Source organism: Melozone crissalis, unplaced genomic scaffold (genome assembly GCF_028551555.1).
Source record: "Melozone crissalis strain CALT ecotype California unplaced genomic scaffold, PUWL_Pcris_2 ptg000029l_1, whole genome shotgun sequence".
Classification (NCBI taxonomy): domain Eukaryota; kingdom Metazoa; phylum Chordata; class Aves; order Passeriformes; family Passerellidae; genus Melozone; species Melozone crissalis.
In genome coordinates this window covers 5,817,557-5,840,488 of record NW_026535807.1, presented here as the reverse complement: position 1 = coordinate 5,840,488, position 22,932 = coordinate 5,817,557, and the positions used below count along the sequence as shown (strand labels likewise).

The window sequence follows — 22,932 nt, the reverse complement described above, 5'->3', positions numbered from 1 at the left end:
TTGCTCTGTCATCAATCTTCAGTACTTACAGGTTGGTATTTTTCTTTGGAAGCGAGATGTGTCTGCTGCTCTGGTGGGGAAGTGCAGCTATTTCTAAAAGTAACTTGTTAAACATAATCATTTAAAATTCTTTGTGTCAGGGGAATTAAGTAGATATGTAGAAATAAGCATCTGCAAAGTTCATTACCTTCACTTAGGCATCAGGTGCTAAGGACTACAGGGACCAGAGTAAAGGATAATTTCACTAACCTATAAAACATTTTAGAATAATTATTTGCAGCTGTCTGGGGGCTTTAAATTTGCCTTTTGTGTGTGTTTAAGGGTTGACTCTGATGAACAAACAGCATAGTTATATAACATTAGGCCAGACATGAGAACTGGTACTCTCTGTCTATTTTATATTAATGTCAAATGAGAGGTTGCTGGAACTTGCCAGGGTTTCATATTTGCTGGCAGCAAGTTACCCACATGTGTGGACCACATTTTCATTGTTGCCTTAGCCTATTTCAGGCAGAAATATCTCTGCCTAACAGGGTGTGATTCTGTTCATTGCTGAAGAGCTTTTCTTTTAAGAAGAAGCAAAATACAAAAAGGAATGAAATGCCGTAAGTGTTCAAATTCAGAAGTGTCCCCAGACTGCAGGACTTTGTCATGTCTGCCGTGAAGGAAGAATAAAGGGCAAGAAGCCATCTGAAGGCTTTTCATGAGCTACCCTCACAGAGCTATTTCTTTTTGCATATATTAATGCTACTTTTGGGTGTGGGCTGTTTAGTCTGGTCTCTTAGGGAGATGAGGCTTATGCAAGCAGGGTGTTTGCACACATGGACACACAGCAGCCTGCACAGCCCTTCCACAGCTTGGCCATGGAAATGTGGCGCGAGGGCAGAGGCTGTGAGGATAAACACAGTTCTGATAACTGTCTTGAGGGGAAAATAAAGGTGATTAAAGGGTTTGAGGGAAGGTTTTCAATAGGAGCTGAGCTTTCAGCAAGGGCTGTGGAATAGATCTGGAGAAGAAATGTGATGGAGGTCCCTGTCATGGGAAGATTGCCGAAGGCGGCTTGGGAATGGTTTGGCTTCAGAGAATCTGATGACAAAACCCAAATCCACAGGAAGACAGAGTCCCTTTCATTGCAATACCCATGAAATTGCTTGTGTGGGTTTTGTTTTTTAGTCAGGATGTCAGACAGGATCCAATGGGTGACTGCAGTAAATATAGGAGATCTCCTTAGGACCTTCTTAGTGCAGCAAAGATGCTGCTGCTCTGCTTGGTGGTGGTGGTGCTTCCTATTTTGTTTGTGTTTTGCAAGTCTTTAAACTGCAGTAAAAGCATGACTTATGAATGTTTGAATGTTTAGAGCCTTATCCTGCAGCCCTGCTAGAGAGGAGGGAGCCCAGTGGCTGTGCAGGTCACCCTGGCACCCATCTGAAACCTGCATCCCATGGGGCACCTGGGGAAAAGGGAAACCCATAATCCCCATCCAGCCCCGAGCAGGACACAGAAAGCAAACACCACCAACACTGAAAATCAAACAGCACTTGTGAACAAGTTTCCCCTTTGATTGAAATGCTTCTAGCTAAGTAGATATAAAGGGGATTATGTCACAAGCTTCCCTTGTTGTCTTATTAACAGCTGCTTAATTTTACCACTCATTCACAAGCATAAAAAAAGTAAAACTTGGAGGCTGTGTTTGAAAGCTTGTTTTGTTTGGTGTACAGCTGGATACAGAGCGTTTCCTTTTCTCTTTTTTAATAAATTTGAAGCAAATGTATTGGTTATTGTTACTTATTTTTCCCTGGTTTTTTGGTTGAGATCATACAAGATTATGTTGCTTTTCATTTTACATTGCGAAGAAATCATTCCATATAATTTCAGTTCAACAATGCTGCAGTAGCATGTGGGTGTGTATATATCTTCTCATAAATATATTACCACACATTACTGTCAAAGAGCTGGGCTTTTTCACCCAGTATTAAAAGTGAAATTTAATTGCTACACTAGAGTTTCAGGACCCTGATAAATAAGAGCCATGTCTGACCTTTATTTGGGGCTCTGAGATGCCACCAGGGATATTGCTCGTTGTCCAAGATGACAAACTTCCTCTGAGATTTCAGTTTGTCAGCTCAATGTACAGCAGTGACATTGATTTCTTCTCACTGCCATTTCCTGCCTGAATAGATAACAAATTTTCTGTGGCAGGTGTCTGTCAAGTTTAGTTTTGCCTGGCAGATTAACTTAATAGACTCATTTATTAATCATTACTTGCAGCACAGAGAAGCAGACAATACTCTTTGGCTCCTGTGATGTTGAATGGCTGTTCCATTTCAGATTCCTTTGTGTAGCCTCAATTTGGGTTTAATAAGCCATTCATATCTCTAGTGAGCGTTTTTAACCTGACATCACTCAGAGCAAAGATATCTGCATTAAATAAGCATGATCCATTTTGTGTATCTACTCCTTTTCATGGTGAAAGATGTGTAAGTGCTTTCTGAGACTAAATAATTTGATATATGAACTGCCAAATCAACCTAAACAAGGGGAGAAATTAAGAAAGATAAAAGTAGAAGAAAGCAGGTAGTTGGAGGAAGATTGGAGCCTGGGGTTGACTGGCTAACAAAGCAGAGATAATGCAGCTTTAGGAAGGGGCAAAGCAGATGTGCAGATACAGCTGTAGGGTGATCCTCGGCCAGGCCAGTGCTTTCCTGGAGACCCTTTCCTCTGAAATATCCTGATATTCGGCTTGGAGATAGCAAAGGCAGAGTTGATACCAGAGGTGGGTGTTAGACAGGACTTCTCTGAGTGCTGAAGGACAAGGATGAATTTCGTGGAGGGCTTTGCAAAGGAGGAAATACAATCGAAGGCATAACCTTGGAAAGTGATGTCTCTTGTTGCACAGTGCTTCAGTGTGTTCACAATGCAAACTGAGTGATGAGCTGAGGTTTTTATCAGGGCAGGATCTGTGAAGGACGTGGAAATGCCTGTGCACTCCAGGGACAGGAGGCAGCAGGAATGAGCCTAGGCAGCGATGCAGAGATGCTGCTGGACAGGAGAACCTGTGTCACAGGCAGAGAACCACCAAGCTTCCCCCTTTTAGCTGGGCTGTGCTAGCTCCCCATAACCTGCCTTTAGTTCTGGTTCATGGGAGATCATGGGACATGTTCAGGAAGGTTTCTGCAGCTGATGCCCAAGGGCACAGCCCTGGTTGCAGCACAAAAGCTCAGTATCTGTGAGAGTCTGCACTGCTGAGGATGTTTTCTGCCAAGCTGTGCTCCTGGCCTTGGGAACATGTTTCTTGAACCATCCTTATGGCTTTCTTGGCTGGCTGACAAACCCAGAATGTCCCTGCACTAGATCACACTGCTTATTGCACTTCTAGGCCACCCTGGTAACAATACATTAACCTCTCAGCAGGGAATGTGATAAACAAAGCAAAACTGCTTTAGTGAAACCAGTCATTTAATGGCAGCGTACATAAAGTGTCCGTAAAGATTTGTAAGTGTAATAAGCTGCAGTTCACTGGCAGAACAATAACTGTTCCTAATTTAGCCAGTTGAGGAACATGCTAACCCAATTTACTTTGGTAACATTATGTTGTCGTTCTTTTTTTTTTTCTTTTCCCACCTCTCCAGATTCCTTTCTCTCTGGTACAGTTTCCCCTCTGGGAGTCCTTAAAGGTAAGTTCTCTTTTAGTGATGGAAATATAAGTTGCACATTTTGCAAAGGTTTTCCATGGTAACTTATCTAACTCCATTATTGTGATTTTGGGTATGTTCAAGAATCAGTAATTATGTGCCAACTTACCTGTGCATGAGAAGATCATATGCCTGAATATCTGAAAAATAACAGAGAATATCTAACCACTGATCTATGGCATGCAGGCTAGATCTTACTCCCAGCATGCCAGAAATTTTATCTTCAGCTCTAACATTTTAAATGTTTAAAAAGGGTGGGAACCATCTTGTGTTATGTGGCTTCTTTTTTTTTTTTAATTTATTTTAATTTTTTTTGTGTATTTGGTCTTCATGGTAAAAGGAAATTGCAAATGAGAAAACTGTTTCAGTCTGGGTTTTGTAAACATCACTGCAAAGATATTTTGATTGGCTGCATGTACTTTATTTTAAGGTCATTTAAAGAAAGTGTCAATGATGATATTTTAACAGTGCAGTTGTTACCATGGTCAGAGACAGGATCTAGATTTTTGAGTGGAGGGTTGGATTTGAAGATGTAATTTCTCCATCCCTCTGTATTTCCTTGAACTCACTGCAAAAAGTGCAAGGAAGGGTTTTTCGAGTACTTGGAGGTCATGGGGTGGAAGCACAGAGAATTATTGCAGATCATTAAAAACATTGTAGTAAAATGTATTAATAAAAGAAGAGCTGGAGAGAGAAACTTTCTTCTTGGTAGGAGTGCTGGACTCCTGAGCAAGCTCAGCAGAGACCCAGAGTGGGACCTCGTGTGCTGGACTGGGACAGCAGTTTGTCCTCTTGCTGTGTGTCTGTAGCTGGGGCTGTTTGGGGAGGACAAGCCCACAGAGTGAGTATTTGCATGTAGAGGCTGCAGGGAGTTCAGTTTAAAGGTGAATCCACAGGCAGGAGGAGCATGAAAACCATCAAGAGCTTTGGCTGTACTCTGTGGGTACTCCATGAGCTCAGCCTGCTGTGGGGTCTGGGTCTCATCCCACTGCTCGGGGGAGCTGGGGCTGCCTTTTTAGGAATCTGCTTCCCTGGCAGTGTCCAGGAATGGTTTTTGTAAACTCCTCAGTGGTGCTGGCCCAGCCTGCTGGTGGTTAGTGCAGCAGGCATGTGTGGGAGCAAGAGGTGGCAGTGCTTTAAAAGTGTGGTGTCCATGCCAAAACCACATAAACCAGCACCATCATGGAGCTGTTTGCAGAATGTAAAGTTGTTTTAACTAATGTCCACCTAGCTGTGACAGTAAAATGTACTGTTTACATTACTGGCTTTAAAGAAGACAGTTTGAATTTAGCTAACTGCAGGAGTGAGTCACTCAGGATGAGGCATCATGTTTAATCTCAGGAGGTCAGTGCAGATCTGAAGAGAAACAAAACTTGTGTCAGTTTGTTCCACAAACCTGTTGCATTATATTCTTCTGATGTGAAGTCAGGAGTAGAAAACTGCACAAATTAGTCTGGCACACTCAGTCACTTTGGCTCAGCATAGGGAAAGAGCTCAGGGTCTGTCATATCAAAGCCAGGCAGTGAAAGCAGAATACATTGTGTTTATCTGAGGGAAGCTCTTAAAAATTGTCCTGACAGTATAACAAAGGACAAAAATCATTATGGTCCCATCAAGAGGATGGATGTGGCCAGTAACATCACTGGAGTGTGGCTGAGGATGTTGGGCTCTTCACCTTCTCATGGATGCACAAAGGGAGCGTGAACAGACAGTAATTGCAAAGAAATGGAAATGCAAAGGACAAGAGAAAGATGGCACAAAGCCTGAACAGAAAAGAGTTATTGAGATGATGCCTGAGGGACTGCTCTGCACTGGATTAATAGGATTACTTGAGAAAGTAACTGTGGGAGCAGTTGTGTATGATGTGTGTGGGCCATCTTGCTGAGGAGAGTAGAACAAGACCTGTGGCTGTGTCATATTTAAAACTATTACTGTGAAGTGACAGAAGCTGATGGAAGAGACTCAGTCCTGATTCCCTGAACAAGGTAATCACGATAAAATAAGGGAAATCATTCCACTGTGAAAGGACAGTTAGAGAGGCACGTGGAAGAAGAAGAGAGGTTCCTTTTCCTTCGGATGTGTGCTGACTGCAGCCAGCAGCAGGGTGTTAAGCTTAAAGAAGCCTAATAAAGGCTTGTCATAGGTAGCAAATGGTGTATTTCTATACCCCATTTTCTCTATCTGCTTTACTCCAAGCTGCTCTGGTTATTCCTTATGCTTTAGTCACAGAATTTACATGCACAGTTTTCTCCTGTCTGTGAATGTGCACCAGCTGTCCCCTGTGAGAGCTGCATGCCAGGCACTGGGCTATGTTAAAAGAAGAGAGAACATTGTATAATTACTGAACTATAAAGTTACCTTGGCTGTGGGCACTGGCAAAGGGAGGATTGCAGTAATTAGCAAGAAACAGAAACTGCTTCAAATACTGGCATTACTGATAGTGACTCAGGTGAATGCACAAGTTAGGATCAGGCAATAGACTCCTTCCTTAGTTCACAATGACTCAAGAAACAACGGTGAAGAAATTATGGTGCTTTCAATTTTAAAAAGTTTCTTTTTTCTTTTATTAAAAATATTTTTATTTAGGTAGCATCCACTGTGCTTTATGTCCTTTCTCTTCCCAATTCTCCATTTTCCCATATTTTGTTTGAGGCACAGATGATTGCTATCAACCAAAGGAGAGAAGGAAACTGCTATGGTGTATCAGATTTCAGGACCCTCGCCAGCTAGGATGAGTTAGTGTAGCTCTTTTCTGTCTCTTTAGTCCAAGCCTTACAGGTAAAAGAGTCTTGAATTCTTCTCAGAGTTCAGGGGAAGAAAGGATGTTACAAATTTTATTCACTTGCTGCTACACCAATCCTCAGAAGGGCACCATGGCTGAATATTACTGTGACAGTTTGGTCAGGTTTAGGTTCTTTTATGTGGGGTTAATGCTTCTGATCCCATCTCAAAGCCAGGTGGCCCTGAAGAGAGGCAACAGAGCATAGATGTAGTGTGCTTCCCCAACACCAGCCAAGCACAGAGCCTTCCATATTAGTTCAGGTTTTGGAATGAATGTTGTAAGATACAGTCCCCTTGTTTCCTGCCCTGGAATTTCCAGAGTGCCTCAGTGAGTTGCTTTGGAAATACCATATGTGCGTTCCTTACTGTGGGAATTTCACACTGTGGGCTCTGTGTTTGGCATGAAATTGTTGTGGGTGACAGGAGCCTGGTGCAGCTCCTGTGCTCACCCTGATGCCAGGGCTGTGCAGTCTCTGCTCAGATGGCTCTGGCCCTGTGGAGCCCATCCCTTCTGTCTTATCTTTTATTCTCTTCTGTTCAGACATTTTATTCAGTGCTTATAATCATCATATCCAAGTTCCTACTAGCTGCAGTAGTGATTTATCATTTGTTTCATGTTTTAATCCTTCTAGTTTAGAACTAACTGAGAAAAAAAGACAACTTTCAGTTCTGCTGGGGGGCTATTACAGACATGCATGGCATCAGGTGTTTTGGGGTTTTTTTCAATAAAATAGCATTTTTAAACCCTGCAGAAACATTTGAGTCCAGAAACATCTTGTCAAAAATGCCTGTTACTTAAGGCTCAGTGGCAATGGTCAGATCCCTCAGAGAACAGCGCTGTAAGATAAACCCTTCCCAGGTGAAACAAGACTCAGTCCTCTTGGGTTTTATATTTCTGCATGTTGGCTGTGCTTCAGAGCCTCTGAGAGTTACTCAAATGCAGCTGCACAGGGAGAATGGTCTCTTTATAGAGCAAGTGTATTGTGTGTCTGCAGAAAAGGCTTTGGTAGCCAGGGAGGAGGGAAGGAGCAGGCAGGACAGGAGGACACAGGTCTCAAATGAGTTGACTTGAAAAACAAGGGGGTTTTTGTTTGTTTAGTTGGTGGGTTTTTTAAAGGAAAACAAACCTGCTATCCTGGGAACCTTTTGTCTTTGTCATTAGACAGGTCTGACTCTTAAGATGAGACACTTGGACATTGCTAAAATTGTGGAACATCAGGGCCAGCCAGTTCTGTCCCGACAAACCCAACCTCTCTGGGAGGGCAGGCACACACTGTGCTGCTCTGCTGGCCCAGGAGCTTCAGAGAAAGATAAAAATCTTCGACTGACCATGCTCGAGGTGATGTCTGACTCTTCTGGCACTCAACAAGGCCAGGATTTCCCTCTCTGAGTGCTGAGCAAAATTTAGAGCTCTCAGACTTTCTGCACTTCTAGTGAGCCCACAAGTTGGTTTTTTTTGTCACTGGTTTTAGCAATAAAATAATTTTCTCATATCTGTAGGTCTCACAAATTAAAAGGTGTTGCACAAAAAGAGAATGGGGAGAGTCCAGCCATTCCCCTGTGAGGCTGAGCAGGATCAGAAAGTGGGTTGGGTCAGAACAGGAGTTCCATGGGTTTGTTCTGAGCTGGTTTCTGACCACACAATGGAGAGCAAGTTTGGGATCAGGCCCTTTGTTTTCTGTTCAGTGCAGCTGTGACTGTAGGCACAAGGCATTTGTGTGGAGGGGAATGTGCTGGTGAACTGAACCATGGATATAGAGGGGAAATGCACATGGGCTCATTTGCTTGGTTCTCTTGGTTCCCTCTCCAGAGAGGTCAGCTGCTGGGGGCTGGGGTGGGCAGCAGAGGGTGTGAACTGATTTTAGGGTCAGCTTTAGCTGATTCAGGTGATTTAGCTCAGCCTTGCTCTTGGTCGTCAGTGTAGATGGATTTTGAGACACATCTTGAAGCTTGCTGTGCAAAGACTGCTTGGTGGCTTTCTGTGAAGAGTGAACACTCTAACCTTGGTTGAAACTCATGGCACCTGATTTTTAAAGTTAATAAGAATGAAAGGTTTACAGAATACTTCTGCCCAGGCAGCTGGGGTTCTCAGCAGTAATGTGTTTATAACTCCACCATTGAATCCATAAACCACATGCTATTTCCCTCCTAAAATTTACAGTCAGATCTGTTGCTGCTTAACAGGGCAAGTAGAAAATAGAGGCGTGTAGCCAAACTGGGCCCTAAATGGCTCTTTCCCTGCCCTACAGGTAGGTGACCATTTTCCCTTTTTCCTAGAGAAGCAGTCTAGTATTTCTTTCCTCTGTGCTCAGCTGCATGTAAGTCAAGAGCAAATGAAAGCCAGGCCCAGCTTTAAAGCCATTTCCTCCCAGGCAGTGCAGTAAGTGTTCTACCATGCCTTGCTCCCTCTTGGACTAACAGTTGGGCTGATTTTGGGATTAAATCCTCGTGGTTAAATAGCACTGAGTGCCATTTGCTGAGGTGCTGAATCAGGAGAACAGGGGTGCTGGGGGTGGGATGTAACATGCCCATGCCATGAGCAGAGCTGCTGCATTTTTCTCACAAAGGAACAATGCACCCAACAGCTGTTGAGCAAACAGCCCTGGCTTTATTGCTGCCACAATAAGTGTCATTCACACCATCCTGGGGCACAGCCCGAGGAATGCTGCTCACCATCTGCACCAAAGGCAGAGAAACAAATGCAGGCCTTGCTCACAGCACTGCAGGCACGTTTGGGAAAAGTCAGATGGCCTTGGATCATCAATACAGCATTTCAACAGAGCAGAGGAAAACAGGCTCACACAGTCTGCAGATACAGGGCCAGATTGTGATGCCCTCTTGGGCATGCCCAGGCCACAAGAGGTTCTCTAGAAGTTGCTAAGCTTGCCAGTGACATCTGGGGATGTCTGAATATTGAAGGCTTGATTTGGACACTGGTTATTTGCTGAAGAATCTTAGCAGATTTATGTAATTCTTCCATGTAATTTATTCACACACACCTACGAAGCACAGATCTATTAGGTAAGAGCAGTGCAGGTGCTCAAGAAAAACCCTGCTGGCTCTAAAGTGATTTTTCAGAAGTGCATTTTCCCTCCCCATATGTCCCTTTGTGCCATGGAAACTGAGTGTGGCTGTTCTGCCTTGCCATGGGAACACAGCTTCGAAGAACATTTCATTTAACCAGGCTTTTAGCACATCCATTTTGATTTACATCCAAATGGGTCACAGACATCAATGCAGTATTATATGGGCAGAAAAAGGGAATTAAATGCTTTTAACATGAAAAATATGCTCTTGCATATAGGCCAACTTTTGTTCTCTTTCAATTTATCTAGGATTTGGGTGGGTTTAATTCTAGGACTGAATTCAGCACTGGCATAAGTGAGCACCACTCCATTAGTGCAAATGGAGTTTCAGCATTAATGTCAACAGTGAACTTAGATCATTGAATTTTTCCCATGTTTGGGCTTGCATGTTTCCTGCAAGATAATATACACATGTACTTGCCCATATGCTGCACATATGCACATAAAAAATCCACTGAGGAGGACATTTGGCTCTTTGCTCCATGTTGACTTTCTGTACAGAAACAGCAATCAACTTGTGAAGTTTTTGCTTCTCCTGTAGCTAATGTGCCATGCATCTGTAAGGGTCAGCCATGCAGAATGCCACGTTGTGAGCAAAATCCCTAGCAGGAAAGGCAAACATGAAAATTGCTTTTCTTTCCTCAGTCTGCAGGACCTCACATGCACACAGATCCACGTGATTCATTTGTACTGATTTTTTTTTCTCCCCTGTTACCATGAAGTTGAACACTGTTGTGAACAGAGGGGCACACAGAGATACCATAGATACTTATCATTGGAATGAATTGTAATATTTATTCAGCTGCAGGCCTCAAGTGTGGTGTATGCCATGAGTTCTGCTTGAAGAATAGCAAGGCCAAGGCAGAGATGTCTAATTCTGTGCAATGCTTCCTGCAGCATTGGTGGTGTTGGGCTGGTCATCAGCTTTGAGAGGTGTGGGTATTTGGGTATTGCATTTTCCTGGGTTACCAAAGCTTAGATGTCCTGAATATAGACCATGACCTGGCTGTGTTGGGAACACAAAGCTGACAGCTGATTTTTTGCACAAACTTTTACTATAAATGATTGGCAAAGGTGACAGGCATGCACAGGTAAGAGTTGTGTGCACTGGTCAAAGGTTATTGGCCATCTGGAGGCCAGGTGTCCTCAGCACTGAGGAGTCCCTATTTGTGGGCACCAAATACTTCCCCCACTATTTAAAAGCAGAGGTAATATTTTGGTAATATTTTCCTTATTTTTAAAATTTTTTTTAGATTGAGGGGCCTTTGGTATACCTTGAGAGTGACTTTTCCAATGCTCACTCTCCCCATCAAAATGGGACGTCCTTGTTTTCTCAGTATCAAAAGAGCTAAGTAACATTTGTGCTGAGAATTCGGGGACACTGGCCTATGGAGCAGGATGAAATGGGATCTCTAGGAAGAAAAGTAGGGCTCTGCCCACATATAAAACTTGACCCTTCTCTGTGAACATTATCCCTGTGGATAATTGGAAATACGCAGTCAGGCTTCCTGCTGTGTGCCATCCCCTGAGGCCACACCCGCTGGATTGCTTTACACGGTGCAGCAATGCACAGCCAGATTTACATATATATCACAGAAAAGTGTTTACAAAAAAAAAATTACCATGTGATTGAGCTGGGAAGCTGCAGAGGGCCCCAACTGTATGAGTTTCCATGCACTTCAGCCAGAAGATTTATTTCCAATTTGTTATTCATAAGGGAAGAGAGAGAGAGATTGGGATGGGGTCCTTTGAAGTGGAAAACAAAGTCTTCTATTCAGCCTTCAGCTTAATAGAATACACATGACACAGGCTTGGCATGGCGGCCCTTTCATGTAATGTGCTCCCTGTCATTCTGCTTCCCTGGGCCGTGAGTGCTAGTGGGAATGGGGACTGCCCTGGAAAAGCCAGGCTGTCCCCTGCAGCCTTCTGCTCAGGAGCACAGTGTGAGCAGGTAGGAGCCTTTTTGGTGCTGGCAGTGGGGGACCCAGGCTGTGCCAGCTGCTGCAGTCATGTTGCTCTTAATTCCCAGCTTGTTTCGTCCTGCAGGAGCACATGGAGACAGAGCAGAACCCTTGGTGCTTCTGCAGGCTTTACATGGGCACTTGTGCCCTGATTTGGAGCCTGTGAGCTGTGCCCCTTGGGCTCTGAGCTCTGCTTGAGCTCTCCCCATTATCCCCCTGAGTTGAAGGCTTTTCTGCCTCTCTGCAGCCCCTAGAATGGCAGAGTGTGCCCTAAGCACTGTACCACTCCAATAACCAGCAATTTTATTCAAAGTCAGTGTTTTAGGCAGATATGGATCCTCTGTTTCTTTCCAGGAGGGCCCTGGTTTTATAGTAATCTACAAACCCCTAACAGCTTCTGTGCTTTGCCCTGTGTTAATGGTATTACAACCTGCTCAAAGGGCGAGTGTTTTTGAAGGACTTACAGGCCTGACTTACCAGCCCTGTCAATCAGTTGGCCCATGGGCTATGAGAGAAAACATGTGTGACCTCCAGCACGTCATCCTGGCCCACAGCATCCTGTGGTTAGAAAGAATTTGGACAGGAGTCCTGCCCAGGTCCTCTTGGCCCTGTGACACTTGTTCCTCTTGGCTTCCTCCAGGATCGCGTCCTCGTGCCCTGCTTCCCTCTTGCTCTTCTGCATGTTCAGGTTTGGAGCTCTGGGTGAATCACTGAAATTGGAGATGGAAAGAAACACATGAAGTCATCTCATCCTGCCCTTGCCAGTGCAGGATTATTCCCCACAGTTCAGTCTTGAGTGCCTTCTCCAGTCTATTTTTAAATGACTCAAAGGAGAGGGCTTTCCTCTCCTCCCTGGGGAGGCTGGCTCCGTGGTTCAGTAGACCTCACTGTTGGGGAATTTGCTTCCTGTTCTCCAGCCTCAATTCTCCTTTTCCCTAATTTAATTGAACTGTTCCTGGCTCCACCCTTTTAAAGCATTTTCCATCTTGCATGACTGTTGCAAATACCTGTTGTCAATTTGCAGGCGTAATGGATGGGAGTTCATCACTGTTTGCCTTGCTTGGCAGAGGCTCTTTGTGCAGAGCTGCCCTGGGCAGCCAGGCTTTATCACAAACTAGATTTCAGAGCTACATGCCAAGAAATCAGAACGACCTTTTCCTTCTTCTTCTTTGGACAATGACATTAACATAAAACCCCATCATGACTGAGAATAGGCTGGGCTTCTGGCAAAGCCATGAATGTATTACTGGGCTGGTTTTCCTCTTAGTCCTCCAGCAGCTCTTGCACAGTGCATTTTTACATGGCAGTAGTAACTGTTCTGAGTTCTTGGGCTCAGCTGTAGATGTACAGATGTTTGGAGAATATATAGAAAAAAAAATACAATAATTCTGTTTCTATCAAAAGAAAGCTGTGGCTCTAGAAGCTCAGTTTTTAAACCCTGGCTTTCAAGTCAAGGTTTCTTAAGCACCTGAAGTGTTTTGTAGATGGGTGCTGAAGGTGGGATTTGTGCTTTGACAGTATCCAGATGCTCTGCAAGGTAGTTTGTCTAGGGGAGTGTGTCCTTCTTCCATCAGGACTGAGTTGCACGAGAACTGTATGTCCAAAGACTGTAAGTTATTCCAGAAAAGCATATTATGGTTTTGAAGAATTATGAATCCCTATTTATTTATTTATGAAATGAAAATCAGTTTCTGCTGTGGGTGATGGCAGAATAGCAGCCCATACCAAAAACACCAGGAAAAGAATGGCTAGCATTAGAGAGGCTGGAACCCCTCTAGTGCTTTCGTACAGCAGAGCTGCAGCTATTTAGCTGTGGCAGGGTACCAAACAACATTGTGGCTGGCCATTGTTGCTTGAACAGTTTGATTTTTAAAACATTCAGCTGAAATATAACCGCCAGCCAAGCTGGAAGGAGCAAGTCACGAGGACAGCATGTTAAATGAAGAGTCAGCAAATGAGAAAACAAGAGCAGAGCTCTCCTGCTCCAGTGGGAAGTGGCTGCACTGCAGACCAGGAGCCCAGGAGCAATAATCTCAGCCTAGCTCTGCTATCCAGTTGCTTCTAAGAAAATTTTATAGTAGAGAAGTAATATGACTTTAAAAAGAAGGAGAATGCCACAGCTATAAAATACAATTGCTGATTTCTCAGCGGTGGGCCTCAGAAGGGCTGTGGATCCCATCGCTTTTTGCTTGGTGCTGATCCTCACATCATAAACCAGAAACTTCTCCTCCAGAGCTTCCAGTGTGTTCAGGAGATGAGGAAGAGGATGGAGCAGGGTGCAGGAGGGGAGAGCACAGTGACTGCAGCTGCCAGGGAAAACCCCCCTCAGCAGACACTGATCTTGGCTGCTGATCCTGACAGAGCTCATCAAATTGTGTGATGTGACTTGAGAGGTGGTTTGGGAATGCACTGTTCTTGTTGGGGCTTTCAGTGTGTATTTTTAAATGCTGCTGTGAGGAAATGGATGGGAGCAGGGTGTGTGGAGAGGAGGGTGTGTGGTCCCTAATGATGCCAAGTGAAAAACAGAGACACACCTGCTTTGGGGTATAATGGGAGTGATAAGAGTAATTTCTTAATGGTGGGGTTTTTTGGGGAGTGTGAGGGGAAGGGTTGGTTTAAGAAATGTAGGGGAGCAAACAGGACTTGTGTCTCGTGGAAGCTGTTCATTTTAAATGGGAGCCTTTTGTACATCTGGGCTGAGCTGATACTGGTTCTTGCATGCCGCCCTCACGCTCAGTGTTTTGCTTTGTGCTGTTTTATCTGCCAAAAAGAAAATAAATTCACAAAATATTTGCAAAGTTGCATGGCCACAGGCTTAAATACATACATATGAATTCCCTGAAAGCAATTTGCTTCAAGCCCTCCTCAGTTCCAGACGTCTTTCTCACTCCATCTGCTTGTTCAAGTACACAAGTTCCTTGGGAAAAATCACTTATTACATCACTCAAAAATGCCACAAAAATAGCTTTTCACTTAAGTTCCCATCCTCAGAGTTAACTCACATGGGGATCAGATAGATTCAAACATTTAATAACTTTTTATTTTCCTTTCTCTTTAAACACAGGATCTCTGGTCATGGAAGCAGGGTCACGTGGTGGATTCTTGGCAGTCAGCAGTCTGTGGAGCTTTTGCAGGTGCAAAGGATTATATGTTATACTGGGAAAGACTAAAGAAGAAAGGGAAAAATGTGCAAATCTATTAAGTATAGCAGAACAACATTCCTTTGTAATTCAAGTTTGTTTAGAAGAAAATGGATCCAGTTGTTGTTTGGAAGTGGGAAAGTCAGCAAAGGAAAGAGAAGGAGGAAAAAAAAAAAGACTCAACCAGGGTGTCTGTTTGAAAGACAACCAATTTGTTTTTGACAAATTTCTGTTATTTAAAAACTGTGGGCCTGTCAGTCAGGCTTTGTGATTATTTCAAAGTTGATTTGTAAAATCCTCATCCAGGAGAAACTGGGTTTGGGTGGGGGTTTGTGCAGCTGTTCGCTCCGAGCGCTTCCCCAGGGGCTGAAGTGATTGCAGAGGCCGTGATTCACCATCCCTGTGACAGCTCTGACAGCCACCTAGATTAACTGGAGGCAGGAGAGCAGAGGGCCAGCACTGCTCAGCCTGGAGGCAAAAGCCTTCTGCAGCAAAAAAACCCCAGAGGATAAAACATCTGGGCAATCTCCAGACACTGCAACAAGAATAAAGGGTGGCAGAATACAATGCTGCACTATTTGTTACCAAACAAGCCAGAAGTTAATTGAATTCTTCAGTAGGCTTCTTGCTTGGTTTTAGCCTACTGTACTTGCTTCCAAAAAAAACAAAAAGAGGAAAAAGAAAAATCAATTAATGACTCATCAGTGTAGCTGACAAGTTTGAGGGAGGAGAGATTCAACTGTCTTAATAGAAAAAACAGATTAATAGTAAAGGGATGGATAGCCAGAGCTTTTTCCCCAAGGAGCTAAAATACATTTTGAGATTCCAAACTAGTAACAGAATATGTGGAAAAAATAAATCCTGTTTAAAGAGAAATTATAGCATTTCTTGAAATGGAGATTATCAAAAGCAAAGCTTGTTCTTTGATAACTTACAAACTCGGAGCCATTACATTGCATGTAATTTTTTTTAAATAAGTTCTGTTAGAGGAAATGAAGTATTAATAGCAGCAGAATTCCAGCAGAGACTGAGGATTGTTTTGGAGGGCACTGAAGCTGCACAGCTGAGGGGAGGCAGCGTGGCTGTGGCTGCACAGGGTTAAGAGATCGGGTGTGTGAGCAGTGAGGGAATGGTTGAGGTGGAACTGATTCCATTCTGGGGCCGAGAGAATACTTTAGGTGACCTCTTGTAGTCTTGTCCAGCTGTATTTTTTCTGTTTATGCTGATGGGAAGGGAGTTTTATTCTGCTTAAGATCCTGCTGTTGGATTTTACACTGACTTCATCAATCAGTGCAAACCAAGTAAGAGCAAATGAAGCAGATCGTTCATTTTAGTTTTGAAACAAATCAAACTAACAGACTAAAAATGCTTTAAAATGCAATCTGTATGTATGCAGGTGTGAGGGGGCTCATTAATTTAACACTGCTGATTTCTTTACAGTTAGATTGATACAAAAACTGTGTTCAGGCATGTTCAGAGACTGGAAAGGTTATCTGATTTACCCAAAGCCTTGCAGAGTAATTTCCTGAGGTCAAATGTGGTGCCTCAGTTGAGAATTTAGCCCAGTGCCTCCAATTCCTTTTCTGTATGTCCTGATTCTGACCAATCAAAATAAGAGGAGCCTGATTTTGTAGCTCATGTTGTAATTGGTGAGGATAAATATTCTCTGGGTTACCCTTCCTCCAGCTAGCTTCTCCTTCTCTTTGTCTCCCTATTATTTCCTTTCACCAGCAGCATTGTAATCTTCCTTTCTCATGTGTCCTTTGAGGAGCTGCTTCAATGCTCAGGAGGTTGAGCTCTTTTTGGATCGGAACCTTCCCCTCTGCCTCCCTCTGAGATATGTTAACAAGCTGGCTCTGATATTGATCTATTCTGGTACTGCATCCATTCTGTTTCACTGAAAATATGTATCCTTCTTGCTGAGGGGAGGTAGTGGAAAAATAATTTCCTGCATTCTGAACAATGGATTCCAGAGTTAAAAATTATTATCTGAAGCTACATGTAGCTTCAGATGAGGGAAGAAAAGGCCAACCAAACTCTTTATCCCTTTCTTTCCATCCTAAAACAAAAAAAAACTTCACCAGTACCCTGTAAATTAAACAAGATGTATGTGTGCACAGAAGTGATTTTAAATCATTATTGTTTTCTCCTTAAAAGGAGAATGTTGTCCAAAAAACAACCTTTGCACACAGTTATGCCCTCAAATGCCACCATGGTGGTGGTGGGATGGTGAAATCACACAGACAGGCTTTTCTCCTGTGTTCTTTGCTTGAATTCAATACTTTCTAAAAATATGTTAGAGGTCCTGAGGGGCAGGGTAATAAGCTGAAAGAAACTAAAAGAAAAGTCCTGTTTAGCTTCCCTTTATGGCACACACATGTGTGTGTGTCTGTGTGAGTTGGTTATAACTATTTGGTGAAGACAGAACCAAGAACAACAATCTGTTGAATTCCATCCCCAGTGCCTGTGAAATGGCAGCAGTTTCAGCCCTCATGTGTAAAATGGATGTATGTGATCCATGGGCTTTTTATGGAAATGTAATAGGCATGAACATAAATATCAGAGATTTGGAATCCTCTCTGACTCATCTGTTAATAATTCAATCCCTCAAGGCCTTGTCCAGCTTTATCATCATCTTTGGTGTCTTAACAGAGATGTTTGGAGTATTTGGGGAGTGGGAAAAGGTGATACCTGAGCAGAAGAACCCAAGGGTAGATCTAAATGAGATTTTAAGCCTGAGGTTGTGTTTGAGCCAAACCTTTCCTCTGTACCACCCCAGCCCTGCAGTGTGCCAAGGCAGGCTGTCCCAGGAGAGCTGCTGGGCTTCCTGTGTTCTCCGTGCAAGGGACGGTGGCAAGGAGATCCTGCCACTGGGTATTAGCTGTTGGAAGAGAAAAGCACTGCCCTGGAGTATCGAGGTGATCCCCAGCTTGTCAAAGAACCTGAATATCCATTTAATGTGACTGCAAATTGCCTTCTTTCTCACTGCCATAAGAAGAAGTGTGGCTTAACATTAATAATTAATGCTCTGTGGTGACAAAGTCACCAGGAATGGAGGTGCAAGTCCAGTGAGTCATAATGCACTAAGGAGAGCTTTTTGCACATGAACAAGGAGGATTTCCCATCACTTTTGTTTTGATCTAATCGGCTCTGACAAGATTACACACTGTGTCTAAAAGCCTCTTTAACTCTATAGCTCTGAATAAATTTTTGAGTAGTTCTCAAGATTTCCCTGCAGAGTCTGCCTGGAACATGCTCCTAGCCCTGAATTGGTTAAATCTCTGGAGGGAGAAGTGCTTTGTCTTGGTATTTCTGCTGAAATCCAAAGATGTTCTTGGATCACTTTGCTCTACTATAGGCAGGTGTCGTTCCCACACTGATAAAGGACCAGAATAAACTTCCTCTTAAAAAAATTTAACATGATACCAGTAAAATAAAAGTTAAAATAAGAACTTATTGATTGAGGAGTTCTGAAAAATGCCATTTGTGAACTTGGAGATCAGTCAGTGTAAGAGAATGCTATGAGGTTTATTTGGACCTGAGCCGCTCAGTTTTTTAACCCATGTCTTGGTTTGGAGGCAAATTTCAGGAGAAAATGCCCTGGAATGAACATTTCCTCTAAAGAGAAGGGCTCCAATAATCCCTTTTTGCCAATGAGAGAAATGAATACCTGGGTGAAAGTGAAAAACCCTGTTTATTAACAAAAAACAAGGTCGTGGGTAACCTCCAGGTGTCAGTACAGTAAATAATAAGGAAAAAAGCCAATAGTACAGTTTGACCTGAATAGTTTTTCTTTTCCTAAGATGGGCTAATTCCAAGAAGGAACAAATTCCTGTCTCTTGAAATGAGCTTGACCTACAGATCAGGGCTGGTATTGCAGAAGGGAGAGCAGAGGTCTGTCCATATGACAGGAACTCAGACTCAGGGAGAACCCCTGTAATGGCCAGAAGGATTCCCTGAACCCTGCAGAAAAGGTGAGGAGAAGTTAAAATAGTACAGAAAAGCAAGATGCCAAAACTGAAGGAGAATTTGTCTTTCTCCCTTCATAGGATTTTATTTGAGGATTGTGTCTTAAGTACCTGAGAAACATTTCCCTGTAGCAGCAAATTCTACAGGCTGTGAGAACCTAGGGTTATGTATTGTTCCCAGGTGAAGTATTTCCCTCAGTTCTGATGCTTTTATTTGTGTATGACAGCTAAAATGGTAGAAAATGCCCACCAGCAACCTAGAGGAATATTTTAAGTCTTCAAGTCTTTTTATTCTTATTGCCAAATAAAGGTAAATCATTCTCTGCAGATGTCTGTCACCAGCACCTCCATCAAGGGCTGGTCACTGAGAAGGTGTGAGTAGCAGGGGGATTTTCTGTTTAACACCCTGCCTTGGTAAAGTGTGAATATACAGTGACCATTGTAACTTCTTGGGAGATGGGTGATGAATTTTCCACTGCTGCATGAAGGTTTATTTTCCCAATAGAGGAACTTGCTCTGCTAGAAGTATTAATGAGCCAAGAGCCTTCTCTCATGTGAAAATCCATCTTTAAGCCTACTTGCTGAGCCCAAGTCATCCCCAGCTCTGTCTAGGGAAGGGAGAGAGGAGCCTTGAGTTGGTGAGTGAGCCTGGACACGACTGCCTGCAAAGGTGCCTTGATCACCATCAGCTCTGCAGAGAAATCCCATCCCAGGATGATTTAGGACTGGGAGGCTCCATGTGTCTGGGCCTTTCTTGTCCATGTGAAACTCTGATGCTTTTCTTGGTTGCTGAATAGTGGAGCAGGCTCCAGCCTCGTGTGGCAGCTCTTGGTGAGTTCACTGACAGGAAGAACTGAATGATTATTAAATAATTAAGTGATTTAAAGATCTGTTGGGCCCTATTGTGGATTAGTGCAGTGCCCAGCTCTCCTATTTTCAATGAATAGACTGGCTTTAACAGTTTGTGTCTGTTGTATCAATCTGCTGATTGGAAGCAGTCAAGTTTTAAGTTCCTTTATTCTCTTCCTGGATACCTGTGTATCTAGTTTAAGAGGTCAATCTAAAATTATCTTGGACATTTAGAGTTAAGGCTGGAGAACATTCATTTTGTCAGACTCTCTGCCTTCAATAAAGAGCAGCCCCCAACAAATGCTAGCTTTAATCTCATGTTTTTGTCAAGCATATACAAACTTGCTTTTAATTTAGCCGCTATCCTGCTGCTTGTTGTGCTTATGAAGCTTTTTATTGTTGCTGTTGCCATTCTGAACTGATTGGTAAAGCTGTACCAAATACTTCCCAGTGATGGAAAAAGAAACATTGAAATGTTAATAACGAAAGAGTAGGGAAGATCCAGATGTCAGCTGGGGAAAAAATGAAAACCAATCAGCCTTGATTAAACTTTTCAGATAAGAATTTGGGAACATCATGTCAGGATAAATTGTGTTTGTTCTAACCCCTCCATCAGCCAAGACTGAAGCTGCTGCCAATAAGAAACTCTCAGGAGTAAATGCATTTAAAAAGTTACAGGAATCTGATAAGAGATGTAAGTAAGTCTGACTAAAGTGTTGCCATCAGAGCTGGGTGATGCTTTGAGATGTTTTTGCTTGATACAGGCCTGACAGCCATGTGGTTCGCTGTTTAATTTTAGCTTGGTCTGTGGGCAAAGGAAGGCCTTCTCATCCAGACTAGTAAAGCCACTATTTTCCATGGAGATTATTTTTACCATTCTAAAAATACATTGCTGACATGAGTACCAAAGTTTCTATCCGGACCATTCTCGAAGCCTTTCGGTCACTTACGCAAAAACTGGCTCACAATAAAAAGATTTTCTGACCTTAAAGAAGGTCCAAGAATGGACTGGAATTTGGTTTAACTTGCTCATAGTTTCTGCTTTGACTTGTTGAATACACAGCCCATTTTTATGCTTTTTAGTGAGGTATCACTGCTAGAAAGCTTCCGGCAGAGTGAACCACGTGGGCCAACCCTCTGGGAGTGGAGCTGCTCCCAAAACCTGGCATTTGGGGCTGCTCACTGACTCCACTTTCCTGCTATTCTTGTTTGAGATCCAGGGCACTGCACATGTGCCTCACTGCATCTCAGGAACTGTCATGGGACATGCCTTAATTAACTGTAAGAAGTCAAGCAGGGTGCCAGCTGGCCCAGCCTGCTCTGTCATAAAACAGGGGTTTAATATGCTCAAGTTAAGGTGGTTGAGAAAGAGAGATGCAGGTAAAAACACAAGCCAGCAGGGTGATTTTTTTTTTTTTCATTACTTTAAGGATTTTAGAAGAAATGCTTTTTTCCTCTTCTCCCATCCCAAGAAAAGAGAGATCAATTTTTCTACATTCCATAAAACTTGGAACAGAAAATAGATTATTTTTAGCTTATTCCCTGGGCACTGTGTAGGCTTCAGTCTTTGGAGTCACTTTGTTCCTGGCTGTAGCAGATACAGGATTTATACAAGCTCCAGAGAAAAGAAAAAATTAGGAGCAAGAAGAAAGATTTCAGAACAAGTTTTTGCTCTCTTTTCTCCCCCTTTCTTCCCCTTTAATTCTTCACTTACTGCTGCTCCTGCATTTTACAAGTTTCCTTCACTTTGGCTCTTCCTCAGCATGAATTACTCTCTTGAAATATTTTGAACAGACGAGGGAAAGATTAGAATTGATTTTAGGATGGGGAAATAAAGGAAAGGAATAAAATCCTGGGAGGAAAAGCAGCAGAGCTGGTCCCTAGATAATACAAGAGGCCAGGCTGTGGTAACAGGGTTAAAATACAGAGCCAGACACACACGTTTGGGGCCAGACATGCAGATGGATAAGCTGAAGATTTCTGGCTGTCAGGAGGAAAGCCACAGCTGAGCTGGCTGTGGCAAGTGACAGTAATGAGCTCCAAGGGTGAAGTTTGGAGAGAGTAGAGAATAAAAATGCCCCTGAGGGTAAGATGGCACTTGTGACAGCAGACTTCTGACAATTTCCTGAGACCCTTGGGCAGCTTCACGTTGTTGTTATCCAAAGTGGAGCTGATTTCATCTGCTGGAGATGAGCTCCATCCAAAACAATGACTTGTCTTTTTTCCTTGGAGCAGTCCCAGATCCACTCTGTGTGTATCTAGTGAGTAGCCCAAGCATATGTGTTTCAGATACAGAGCATGATTCTGTCTTTCCGGCGTTTAAATGGTCAGGCTTTAATTCTCCAGGCAGAACAGAGTGTGGCTGGTTTATTTTCCCATCTCTGCAAATGAGTAAGCAGATTTTTCCTTCCATACTTGCTGTAGATGTTGGAAGTGGAATCTGTTATAAACCTTCCTATGTTCATGTATGCACAGAGTACAGAACAAAAAGGCAGTAATGGCCCTGGGGATGTTTGGATTTACAGTTAAGCAGCAGAGAGCTGTTTTCTAGAGTCAATATCAGTAACAAAAGGTGTGTCCAGGCCTTGGGCAGACGTACCTGGGCTCTGACGTGAGGGAACATGCTGTAGGCATTAATAGCAGAGCAGTGTTGACCACAGCCCTGGGAATTATAGGCAGTGTGGCATTCACATTCACACAACAATGTCTCACTTGTGCCTGGTGTTTTAATTTTCTCAGGTGGATTTGCAGCTGCAGTCACCACCCCGCTCGACGTAGCAAAGACAAGAATTATGTTGGCAAAGGTAAGAGGGAGGGAAGGAGGGAGGGAGAGAAGGAGGCCACCAGACAGGCCAGGGGATGGCCTGGGCTTTCCAGGGTTTCTGTAGGGTCCTTACAGAATGAAATCCAGCCCCTATTAATAATCATTTCTGTTCCTGTCCTGGAAGGCCAGAGTAGATGTGAACAGGCACTGCAGGCAGAGCTAATGAAATTGTTGTGTTCCTTTCCTTGAATGCTTCTCTGGTCCCTTCCCAAGGGAGCTGTCTGAAACAGACCTGGGCTTGTGCTCAGCCTCCAGACTCTCATGCAGTGTCTTCAGGAGAAAAGCCTTGCAGAGTCAGCGTTAACCCAAAGTTAAACTGCCCATCAGGGATTCATTCTGCTGTTTTGGTATGTCTGTATGTATTTGCTGAGGAAGGCTTGGTACTGGATTTTCTGTTGTAAAATGTTAACTATAGAGATTGTGATGGCCAACATCAGCCAACCAGGGCAGAAGGAAGGTTGCTTATAAGATCAGTAAGTTTAATAAGTTTAGAAATTTCTGGTGAGTCTGGTGTTCTATCATCTCACTGAGCCAGGGCAGAGCTGAGAGCCACCAAGCTAAGGGCCCTCAGCAGGTGGATGCTCCTAAAGCCTCTCCCAGCCCTGAAAAGAGCTGTTGTGTTGGTGAAGGA

General features: G+C 43.4%; 1 protein-coding gene across 1 annotated transcript in view; it reads left to right on the top strand.

Moving 5' to 3' along the window:
• Positions 1–22,932, top strand: part of SLC25A26 (solute carrier family 25 member 26) — an 81,549-nt gene that overhangs the window by 52,738 nt on the left and 5,879 nt on the right. Inside the window, exons 6-8 of the mRNA XM_054280985.1 lie at positions 3,630–3,674; positions 14,585–14,654; positions 22,217–22,281. Coding sequence (XP_054136960.1) covers positions 3,630–3,674; positions 14,585–14,654; positions 22,217–22,281 — 180 coding nt within the window. The remainder of the gene's footprint in view (positions 1–3,629; positions 3,675–14,584; positions 14,655–22,216; positions 22,282–22,932) is intronic.